Genomic DNA, 11,998 nt, shown 5'->3' with positions numbered 1-11,998 from the left:
TAAATAAATAAATATATATATTATTAATACACAATTGAATAATAACAATAACATTCAGTTTTATTTAATTATTTATGTTATTATTGATTACATTTTATATATTTTTTTATTGCATAAGATTATGTATAAATCTGTTTTCTATGCCCGCTTGGTGCTTTCTCTGCTTATAAGTTTGGACACTCCAAATTGGTCACGTGAAAGACTAACTCATTTGATCGTTACGTAAATTTGCAAATCAGGCAGTAAACCTGTGATTTGGCCGACCCATGCAAAACATTAGGGGCACCTTCCCGGCACTGATCGTGCTTGCAGCTCCTCTCTTCTCCCCACCTTCTTAAAAAGCAGGACAAAGAACATGTATAATACCTCGTTTTTAGCGACCGAGCAGAATAATTGTGTAACCTTTAACGGGAAAACGGTGCTGTACCCCAGCGCAGATATCACTTTTTTGGCCTATTTATTCCATTAAAAAATATAAAAAAAACTTTTCAGAACGAAACTGATAAGATGTGGTATTTATTCACTGTTTGCAAAACGTTTCACCTCTGGTGTTCTTGGGTTGGTCAAGAAAAAAAGAAAGGTCTCGGTCCATCACGTGTCACGTGTCATTTGCTCACTTGTGCAGTTGGCTGGGCGGGCTTTAGGTGTGTATTTGAGTAGGGTGTGTGCCGGACTGATCCACTGGCAAAGGAGAGACAATGAGGGAGATAGAAAGGGACACCGAGAGCGAGAGAGGGGGAGAGGGAGAGAGAGAGAGAGAGAGACAGTGAGGTAGAGATGATGCACTGAATGGCAATTGCCAAGAAGTACTTCAAAAAGAGAGAGAGAGAGAGAGAGAGAGAGAAATAATGAGGAGTTAAGTTACCTGTAAACATGGTGGGTCAGTTTTACATCTGAAAGGATCTTCTTTGGCATACCGCAGCTCATCGTCGACAAGGTGAGAAATACCTTTTTTATTCCGCTTTAAACATTTGGAAATGTCCTCCCCTACGATATCTTACATAATCACGTGATAAAAAACAAAACAAAACCTCATTAGAATCCCTCTTCTGGAATTCTTTTGAATAGGTAAGTGTCAAAACATCATAATCACATACCTACATGATTGTGGATTGCTCGACGTAAATTTTTTAAATATTCAACTGATATTTACCTATCAGTTGAAATGTTTTGGCCTCGGACTGTGCATTGTCAAATCCATCGTCATCCGCCGTTATCTGATCACCTCTGGCACAATTCGGTGCCGGATAGTAACCCAATAATAGATGATAATGAATAGGATACAACTGAAAGTGCAGAGTACAGGGTAGAGAAAATTAGGACGGAAATATGAATGCAAAGCAGGCTATCGTGAGCACCGGGCAGAAGTGACTGCTTTGGAAACAGGACGGACGGCAACGGCCGCCATCAACCCCCCGTTTAACCCCGCCGCCACGCAAGGTGAAACCTGAGGATCTCATAAAAATTCCGGCCCAATAATGAGGAGAGCGCGACCGCGGGTGGTGCCCTCGGACCCCCGCCCCTTCGCTCCAAACCCCCGCCGTACGGCCGGCGAGCTCCGCGGCTGCTCGGGGGTTACCGACCCCGCGGGGGGGCTGCGGCGCCCTCCCCGCTGCCGCCCCCCGAGGCCCTGCGGACGGGCGCGAAAGAAACACACGGTGACTTATTAAAGTAAAAGAGCGACGGAGGACCTCCTTTGTGTCAACAGGACGTTTTGTCTCAAAGGTCGCGTCTAAGTTAAACACAGCGCCGTGTCCTCAAAGACACGGTGTGTGCGCGGCCCAAACGCGCTTTATCGCGGTAGGGAGCCGCGAAGGAGCGGGCGTAGACACGTCGCAAAATCGCCAAAACCTCGCCCGGGAACACGCCTCGGTTAGAAGACGGGAGGGGGAAACGCCCCCCCGGTCTCAATACGGTGGAGATCAACGGTTTCAAACGGCCACGTTTCTAAAAAAAAAAACCCAAAAAAACGACACGACGGCTCGTTTGTCACGTCGCCGATCAAAACCCCGGCACCCATCACGGGTTCCCCCTCGTCCGGTCGTTCGGATAAGGGCAAGATAAGCGCTCCTGGAAAAAGGTCAGGGATGTTTGCACGGCCGCTCAGCGATAACGGCCGCAGCCGGTCGCTGGATATCGTGGTGGGAACCGCGGCATCAAACGTAGTATACTTTAGTTCCAGATATAGGATCCTTGTCATAACATAATGCTAATGGGTATGTCACGTGCGCGGTAGAGTTAAAGCTTGAGGTTTCAAATGCGTTAACGATGCATTTGCGACCTATGAATTTGTGTCCCTCATGAGACACCGTAAGAACCCGTCTTTATTATGTTTTGGCGGGAAATAACTGAACTTCACCTTCACTCTTGAATATGATTGAAACTTTAGAGCGACACAATGGATGAGGGAGCCGTCGACGAAAAATAATTGAGCCGGTTGGAGCCCTCCCATTTTACGAACCACATCCGTCACGCGCGGCGTGGACCGTCGTGTTCCACCCACGTGATTCATCCGCTTTCTGGCCCTCGCGCACCGCCGGAGATTCAATATAATTTGATGCCCTTCCATTGGAAACATCCTCGACGGACGTAAGAGCCCTGGTCTTCCGCCATCGGAGTAATCCCGAACCCCTCGCGGAGAGGGGAAACGACTCCCCCGGCCATCGCTCCGCCGGCCCGTTATGATATAACAAATGGCACCACTATGGGAGCGACGGCTCTTATCCACCGAGCGACCTTTTTCTGTCCCTCCCTCCCGAGCTGGTATCAGATTGCACGGGGAGGGTTAGGGGATACTCCTTGGATGCTCACTAATTCATCAGCGGACGGTCGGCGTCAGGTGTCCTCCATTAGGTTACGCCGCCTAATCAGCCAGGATGTGCTGGAGATGAAAAGAATCCATCCGCGATTAACTGTCGCGCCTCCCGCGAGGCGTCGCCCGCCCCAACGGGCCACGGAGCCGGCTGGGCCGTCGCCGATTTTTGTCGCAACCGGGAGAACGCACGTCCGGTATTTACTCAACGTGACGGGCATTCAAGGGGGAAGCAAATATCGAATACCTTTGGCCAAGTTTTACGCCAACAAACTGATCCACGGACGCGTGGCTCCCCGCGCTCGATCGCCGAGATCCGTCATTGTCAATGTGTGTCGCTCTGTGCCGTTCAGGGTTTTCCGTCGGCGCCATGGCCGACCCCAGCTGGTGGAGGCTGACCTTCACGCGCAAGAAGAAAACGGAGGCCAAGGTGCTGTACGAGATCCCCGCCGAGCACGGCAGCAACGCCGGCAACAAGGAGCCCCCTGGCCACGGCCACGGCCACGTCCACGGCCCCGCCCCGCGCCCCGACGCCGCGGACGGCCGGCTCAGCGCCAGGCTGGAGAAGATGGCGGACAAGTCGGCCGCCAAGGGGCGCCACGTCAAGGTCTCCCACTCGGGCCGCTTCAAGGAGAAGAAGAAGATCCGCGCCACCCTGGCGGAGAACCCCCACCTCTTCCCCGAGTGCGGCCCCGGCGACGAAAACCACAAGAGTGTCAAACAGGCCGAGAAGTAGAGCGGGTGGAGGCACTGGCCTGGGCGTGCCCCCCGGACGCAAATGCGGCACACGCCGAACAGGATATGGTAACACGTATAACGAAAGAAAAAGGGCTTAAAAAAAAAAAACACACACACACACACAAGCACAGCCAAAGTGACACCAAACCTGCACGTTCTCAAAGTGAGTAAACACGTGTTACTGCACCATGTGGAGGCGGTGTCACTCACACCTTAAAAACATGGCTTCAGCCATGAAGAGTGGCCCGCTCCGTTTGCATTCCTCTCTTACCGATGACATTTCTGGGGGTTTTTCTACGTTTTTTTTTTTTTTTTTCCCCTCTCGGTAATATTTAAATAAAGACAAGCTCCCAAGGCCTTGAGGGAACATTGCCTCGGGTGGAATGACCCCTATATATTTGAAATGCACAGCGGAGAAAAACGTTTCCTTGAATAAAGTGGGAGGTGTGTGCAGAGTCGCGTCATGAAAACCTCCTTTTTATGTGCGACAGAGTGTTGAGTGCATAATATCTGTACGATTTTTATAACCAAGACCGAGGAAATAATGGGAGTGTGTCTTTGAAAAATAAATATGTGAATACTACACTGGCGTCATGGATCTGATCAGACATGTTTATATTTTGAAGGAATATGCTTCTGGAGTTCTAAAACTAAAACATATTTTGTTTTTAATAAGTGTTCAAATATACAAATAAAGTCAGTAATGAATTGTTTTCCCATCGAGGGGTTTATTTCTGGTGTTCCATGTGGGTGCACTATCACAAAGTCAATCTTAGCAATAAGATTGCACCGTGTAACAAAGCTTTTTGTTGCCATGGCGATGGTAAGAGGAAACTGACAACAGCCGCAGAATGGCAGGCTCAGCATTACATTACACGATATGATTTCATGTGGGCAAGACACGATTTCATTGTCATCTACCAACTGAGGGTTTTTTTTCAAACACCTCACCACACAGGGGGCTCAAGTGTCCTCGGAAATTCAAGCACCTCAAGGAACAGGTATGAACTGTTTTAAGACTTTTTCCCTCCCCCCTCACTGAGAGAGTAGTTTATGTTCTAAAGCGTCGTGCTACTGACGCCTACTGACCAAAACACAATACACTGTGTCACATCAATTTTTATTCTATTAACGCCAAGTTGTGGTGGAGAAGTTTCATTGGTATGGCAAGGATTCAATGTTCTTTAATCAAAAAGTACGTCATTCTGGGACATCACTAAATCTCTATTACACAGTTAATAAACTTAGCCCAATTAACAGATTTATCTCTTTAAATCCATCTTTTAAAAAGCAGTTGAATGCCAGTGGATTGAATAATTGGATAAATCCAACCACAATGAATCAACCTCAGGGTGATTATATAGCTATAATCGAAGTGCACGACCACCCGCTGGATTGCATACGTACATGTTTTCCTACAGTATTCCTTTGACAGCATTGATTTACAGACACTCGTCAGCAAACAGTACTCTTACACTATATGTCACACGTTTTCGTTCCCTAGACAAGTTTTCGGGATTGTAGTAGTACAGTGCATGTAGGTTGCCATCCACTCGTTTGACAGCCACACAGATCACTTCAAATATGTGTGAATGTAGCAGACATTATGAGCGAATGTATATGTATGTGACAAATAATCTCTTGAACTTGAACCCTCCACAGGCACGTTCAATGCCAACAAAACAACAGCAAAGTACATCCGATTCGGCACTATTTCCATTTAATTACATCAACTATTTAATTATGGTTTCCCCATTGACGCCTACATACACGAGGCGACTTCAAGTAAGTTAGAGGCGATTATTTCCTCATCGACGGCGACGCTCTATACACGCCCGGTCTTTGGCCTCCGCACACACGGAGGTTGTGATCAAGGAGAAAGTCGCTGGTACACCCATCCTCCCTCGGCACGGTGCTGAAACTCAACCGGGGCGTCCCCTCCGTCCTCGGGCTTCGTGAAGACGATGCGGTCGTGGAGTCTGTTGGTCTGACCCTGCCAGAACTCAATCAGGTAAGGCTTGACGAGGTAGCCGCCCCTGGTGTGAGATACAACACAGGATATGAGGCACACTGCAGTTCGATGAATAGATCCCCTTCTTTCTACGATTCCTACCACAACTTTTTCCAGTACCGAGGCGACAATCACAAAACACTCAACTTGGCACTGCGGTTCATTTCATGCCCAAAATGCACCAAAACGTAAAGGAAACAACAATAAAAAATGAAGGACAATCATCGTATTATGACCTAAAAAACACGTCGAGGTACAGTAGATGTGTTATTTTATGTCAATTATTAATGAAGAATTTTAAGCTGTTTGTTGTCTTTTCTTTTTAGATATAAGACTGTATATAAACATAGTTTTTAAACCGGGGAAAAAAGTATTTATATCCACATTGAGTGTCATGCTAAGCCTGTTAAGAGTTTTTGAAAAAGTGAACTCTGATTTGAAAAATGCTTCATAATTAAACTGTAAACTGTAATACTAATATTAAAGCAATTATGTTAATTTGATAGGATGTGTAAATTTGCAAGATGAATATACTATGACTATAGACAACATTTCAGAGCTTGGCTTACATACATTGAAATAATAAAATTTGAGTCAGTTCACCAACTGGGAGAACCACTTACCAATAGTCTGGCATGGGCACCTCCGAATCTTTATATCTTTCTTCAAGTTCTGCATTTTTCAGTCTTAGGTACTGCAAAAACAAATGAGCGAATACATATTAAAACAATGTCTCTATCAATCTGACCACACACATCGAGGCGTTTTACTTTTAAATTTCTTAATTACGAGTAAACCGGAGGGTTACAGAGACGGCGGAGGTTTATATTCTTTCGTTCCATACATCTCTATCGGGAACCAGAGTGCTCTGTCTGCTCACAACAGCCCCGATTTGGCTGCTTTTCGGCCGGGAGTGGAAGTAGTCGCAGGAGCTCTGGTAGGGGATGCGCTCCACCTTTCCCTCGATGCGAATCTGCAAACAGACAGTCGGTTGCCGTCAACGTATTGCTCAGTGTCCAACATGCCGCGACGGGCGTTTGTGGCAGAGAAATCCCTCGACGGCCACAATCAACGGTGATGTACTGTAATGTAAACACGGGCGAGGGGGGAGAGACAGTGTGCTCCTCCTACCTGTCTGTTCATCGGCTCCCAGAAGAAGACCAGGCACGCGTACGGATTGCTCTCCTGCGGACACAGCGGAGGTGGAATGATTTATCTCGCGGAGCGCTTTTTCATCAAGCGCCGCGGAAAGGGGAAGCTCATAGAGGGACACCGACCAGCTCGCCGCCCTTGCGGCTCTCGTAGTTGGTGAAGAACCGAAAGCCCTCGTCGCCGTAGCCCTTCAGCAGGACCATACGGGCGGAGGGGCGTCCGTCCCTGGGCGACACAGGGAGGCGGGTCTTACAACGGGTCGCTGACAGCCCTTAAAAGACACCCCAACCCACGCCGGCCGTCGGCCGCTACTCACTTTGTGGCGGTGGCGATGCACATGGCATTTGCCTCCCCAATTTCTTTGCACGCCGTGGCCTGGTCAAACCAGTGGCCAAACTGCCTGATGGGGTCCAGAGAAGCCAGCTGACTCTCCTCAAAGCACTGTGGAGGAAATAATAGCACACACAGCAGGGCCGTCACGGCAGCTTCACACAGTCACACGTTGCTTTGGATGGAAATGAAAGGTAGAGGAGATGTGTTGGTAATGTACGACTAATAGTAAAACAGCTGTAATATCGCATGAAACGAAAGTGCAACCCGCCCATGCACCGTTGACGCATCACTAGTGATACGAGCAGCGGCGACTTCACGGGTCAAAGGTCGTGTCACTTCGAGACGCTCGGTCCCACGCTCACCTCCTCTTCCCCCTTGTAGCGCTTCCTCATGCCGCTGAGGTCCATGGCCGCATCGGGCGTCGGCTTCGCGCGGAACTCGGCGGTCGCGGCGACGGGTTCGGAGGCGCGGTGCCGCGGGTTCACCGCAGCGACGACGCGGTTCCTCGCCAGGCTCCTACTGAGCATGCGCAGCATATTGGTGGTGGCGGTGGGGGGACAAACGAGCGTGCGCTGGATTTCACGGAACCGCCACCGCGTTGCGTAAAATGTCACGCGAATCGTTTTGTAAGTTCGTCATCTGAAGAAGCTAATTTTAAAGAAGTCAGAGCCACATTTCCCCCCCCACTCGATTTTGAAAAACAATCTAAAATGCAACGACGCAGGTGACCAGCAGCAGCACATCGGTGACTTCCGGTCCGCTGGTGACGTTTTTTCCGGTTAAAGATGGCGGCGACCTTGTGTGGGAAGCTGCTGCCTAGGCAGGGTGAAGTATACTTCTCAAATTGATCGTTTGAATTCATTTTCATCTGTGGCTGGAAGCGGAACGGGTTGCGGGGTGCCGTAGTCGTGGCACGCTACATTCTGTCCGCGAAAAGGAGTTAAATTAAAGGCACCGGGTTTACATCAGCATGCTAGCCGGTGCCAAGATACGAGCGTCGCTCGTTATTTCATCCTCATCCTCATCCCCATCTCCTCGCATCCTTTTGTAACGGAGTTTGTCAAATCATGTAAAAGTCATCATATACGAAAATACACGCACGAAAGCTCCTGGAAAACAACATCGTTTACATTTTTTTTTAAATTTAAAATAATATTTATTATTTGATATTTTTGCATTGCCATATAAATAGATATGGCAATGCCATATCTATTTATGAAATGTAGACCTGCTTCTGTGGGAAGCCTCTGTCAGGTGTTTGTCAGGTGTTGGTCTGAGCTACGGTTGAACTTTCTGAGGCCAGAAACGTAACAGTCGGCTTAGGTGCAACCAAACTGACCTAGGAGAGTCAGGGAGATACCGTGCACACACACACACACACACAGCTTCTAAGAATAAGAAATGTTAATGAGCACGTCTAAGGATGTGAAAGGACGGGGTCAGGAAATGTGTCCTGGGAAAAAGCGGGGAAGCAGACGTAATTAAATCATTTCAAGACAATAGGGCAAAGTAGACTCACAAAGACATTAAACATTCAAGGGAAACACCCAACAGGACAATGCATCAAGGGTAGTCAGAACATGCAATAGGTATGTGTCAAAGATGCCAGAGAGAAAAGGAACAGATGAGGGAAGAGCTACAGCAGTATTCCCCATCCGTTTCTTTGGGGTGCGGAAGCTTATTGAACTTTAAGAAGGAAAAAGATTTTCACATTGATTATAGGATATAGCATTTAGTAACAGAAGGGGGCAGTAGTGCAACATTACAATTGGATGCGAGCCACAAATTGCAACGTACATAGAAGAAGAAGAATATCCTGGGAAATGAGTGGGAACGCTGTATTTTATGAAGCATTTTATAATGTTGTTTTATGAATACACCTGTGCTTGGTAGTTCTGTGCTCTTTTTGGAATCCGGGCAAAGCGCGGACAGTTGCTTGTCCTACGCTGTAAAAACACATGCTTGACGCACCAGCTAGTGATGGGGTTGATTTTTAATGGCTCTGGCACCATTTTTCCAGATGTCCATTACATATTAGCTATTGCTCATCTCGCTACTTGCTTACCTAGTTACCCTAAGCAAGTCAAATTTGAATTTCAGGATGGCTGCCGCTCACACAGAGCGTCCGGCACGGGTCCAAAGCTGTGACCCGCCACAAAAGGCCCATGCACATAATCAAGCAGAAACTTTTAGCTGTCACCCAATACATTCCTCCCAGACGAGTTGTTGCTCCAGGTGCTTATCCGTCCCAAACCAAGAAAGTTAAGGAGGTGAGTAGAAGAGTGTTATTAAGAGCCTTCTGGTGCACCAATGAAGTTGAATCCTCAAGACTAATTTTGTTCCTGAATTATTATTAGAAAATACTTACTCTTTTTTCATATAAGGCCAAAAATGGAAAAAGATTACTTCCTTTTTGGTCACATAGTCATCTTTATGGATGCACTGTTTCACAAAGAAATTAATTATTTTTATTGTAAATCTTTGTATACTGGACGCTATGTGTAACCATTTGCATATTTTGCAAACAGACATATAAACAAGTGTTTTTAATAGGTTAATATTCAGTAGACCAATTACAATTGTATTCATTACTTTCCCCACTTCAGGAAAGTGGTCTGGAGTTGCTCTTAAAGAGAGAAGTGAAGAATGTATTTCAAGACTGCCAGATGGTTGCCGTTGTCCAGAACAATGCTTCCAATGCTGAAGACATGCTCATTTTGAGGCACCGACTCTATAAACATGGCATCACTGTTAAGTTCTTCCCAAACCAGGTAAAATATGTGCACCTCCACATTAACTCTGCATGTTCTCTAAATAGTGACAGGATCATTTTGTGTCCACACCCAGGAACCTTTATGTTCACATAGTTAAGTTCATGTTATCTTAATTAATGCATAGTATCCTCAAGCAATAGTGTATTCCTCATAATTCGTATAACTGCTAACTAATCAGCCACCTAGGTTAGCATCAAGCACCATTTGTTAGTGAGCATAGTCTCTAACATTTAGGCTTGTGTGTTTATATGGCTCACTTGTCTCCCCAACCAAATAGGCAGAGATGCACTCACACATGCGTACCAATTCTTTCAGTGATCATTTGGCAAATTATTATTTTTCATCTGTCATGATTGCCATCTTCAGGTAATGAGGTCATTTCTGATGGGCAGCAATTACCAAAACATGGCTCATCTGTTCATTGGCCCAAACGTGCTCTTTGTTAGTAAAGAGCCAAAGGCAAAGGAGATGCTGGTGACTCTGAGGGGCAGCCCACAGATGGTTCTATTAGGTACGTACATCATGTTGTTATAATAATGATGATTATTATTATTATTATTATTATTATTATTATTAGTAGTAGTAGTAGCAGTAGTAGTAGTAGTAGTTGTATTATTATATAAAGTTGGACATTTCTTATTCAGATGTAAAATATGGTACATGGCCTACATGCGTCTTTTGATTAAACGTTCACATCTAATATCTTAGTTTCAAATAATACAGTTTTTGTTCATCATGATGAGAATATTAACAGATTACTTGCCTTCTGAGCCCAAACACGGAATTACTTTGATGGATATCAAGTACATAGATCTATAATAAAATGTGGGTCCTTTGCTGAGTTGATGCATCTGCTAACTAAGAAAAGTTCACATTGGCCCTGAATAATTGGTGTAATCATCAGAAAGCATACCAGTTGAGTCAAAGTTAGCCATAACATATGACGTCTTGAGGTCACAGAACAAGTTTGCTTATAGAGCTATGTTCTGTACATGTTGGACACATGTTTTGCTTATTCAGTATGAAAGCAAATGCGTCTGTCAGTTTATTAATCCTTGGAATGTTGCATCATAGTTGTGCAAATAATATTTCCATTGCATCATGAAAATGCACTTATCTGTTATGGTCAACACATGCTTTACCATGCTTAACCGATGCAAAAACCGACTCAAGCTAAGCACTCCAAATGCCAAAACTCGAGTGTCATTGCCAAATGTCTGTGATGCAATGATCTAACTGTATAATTTTCTCTCCCTTGAAATTAGCTTTAATTTCCACTTGAGAACAATAAGAGATTAAAAGTGATCAAAGTATTAGTCACGGTATAGCAAGCCCCCACCAGTCTCACCCCTAATCTCCCCCACCGCTCTCAACAGGAGCCTGTATAGACGGCACGTTACTGAGCGCACAGGGGGTGGTTGGCTACTCCAAGCTGCCGTCGGTGACCACTATCCAGGGCGAGATTGTCAGCGGTCTGACCATGCTGACCTCCCACACGGCCTCCATGCTGCAGCACCACCCGCATCACCTCTCAGCCCTACTTCAACAGTACCTCAAAGAGCAGAGCCCAGAGGCCAGTGCAGAGGAGGCCCTGTAGTGATTCCTTCACGATGGAGGATCTTATAAAGGGCTGTAATATTGCATCTTTGTTACCGCTGTAACAAAGATAGGGTGTTAGATTGGATGGACTGGGGATGGATGGATGCCGATGCTGGTATAGCTTATTGGGCAGATACCAGGCTGATCCGATCTTAACGGAAAATACCCTCCAAATACAAAAAAGCTTGGGAAATTCTTGGTTTGCCTGGGGTGTTGGGATGAAGAGAGAGTCTGCAGGTTCCAATTGACTGCTACTCCTAACACTCATGGCTTTTGAAATGTATAGGCTGACATGTTGTTCAAGGCCTGTTTGGCTCCCTTATCGTAACCATTCTGATTATTGCTCATTTCTTCATTTCTTCATTGTTTAATGTTGCTGATGGGAATAAATGACGGAACACTTATTTTGCCTCCTTATTTTAGGAATTAAATAATGCTGGTCTTTGGAAAGGGACAATGCTTTTTAATAGATCATAATAATGGCGTAGGCCTACTCTGCTGTAATATTGTTTTGACAAAAACCAGTCTAGCCAAAATACACAGATCTCTCAGATCCTGATAACCACTAATCTGTAGATT

The 11,998-nt window shown here is 45.9% G+C and overlaps 3 protein-coding genes across 3 annotated transcripts; 2 read left to right on the top strand and 1 right to left on the bottom strand.

Annotated features, from left to right (window-relative positions):
- Positions 1–3,182: 3,182 nt before the first annotated feature.
- prr15lb (proline rich 15 like b) lies at positions 3,183–3,548 on the top strand (the record flags this gene model as incomplete). Its single annotated transcript, XM_080021293.1, has 1 exon — positions 3,183–3,548. One exon carries the CDS (start codon positions 3,183–3,185, stop codon positions 3,546–3,548), a length of 366 nt encoding a protein of 121 aa, XP_079877419.1.
- A 1,115-nt stretch (positions 3,549–4,663) lies between these two features.
- On the bottom strand, positions 4,664–7,738 carry pnpo (pyridoxamine 5'-phosphate oxidase). Its single transcript, XM_080021754.1, has 7 exons — positions 7,409–7,738; positions 7,030–7,154; positions 6,839–6,938; positions 6,693–6,746; positions 6,406–6,534; positions 6,185–6,255; positions 4,664–5,586 (listed from the first exon to the last, which is right to left on the bottom strand). Exons 1-7 carry the CDS (start codon positions 7,580–7,582, stop codon positions 5,421–5,423), a joined length of 819 nt encoding a protein of 272 aa, XP_079877880.1. The 5' UTR covers positions 7,583–7,738; the 3' UTR covers positions 4,664–5,420.
- Positions 7,698–11,823, top strand: mrpl10 (mitochondrial ribosomal protein L10). Its single transcript, XM_080021755.1, has 5 exons — positions 7,698–7,871; positions 9,147–9,316; positions 9,653–9,817; positions 10,187–10,331; positions 11,197–11,823. Exons 1-5 carry the CDS (start codon positions 7,832–7,834, stop codon positions 11,415–11,417), a joined length of 741 nt encoding a protein of 246 aa, XP_079877881.1. The 5' UTR covers positions 7,698–7,831; the 3' UTR covers positions 11,418–11,823.
- Positions 11,824–11,998: the final 175 nt, after the last annotated feature.

Source organism: Zeus faber (assembly GCF_960531495.2).
Source record: "Zeus faber genome assembly, chromosome: 20".
NCBI classification, from domain to species: Eukaryota; Metazoa; Chordata; class Actinopteri; order Zeiformes; family Zeidae; genus Zeus; species Zeus faber.
This window is presented reverse-complemented; position numbering and strand designations above follow the sequence as displayed.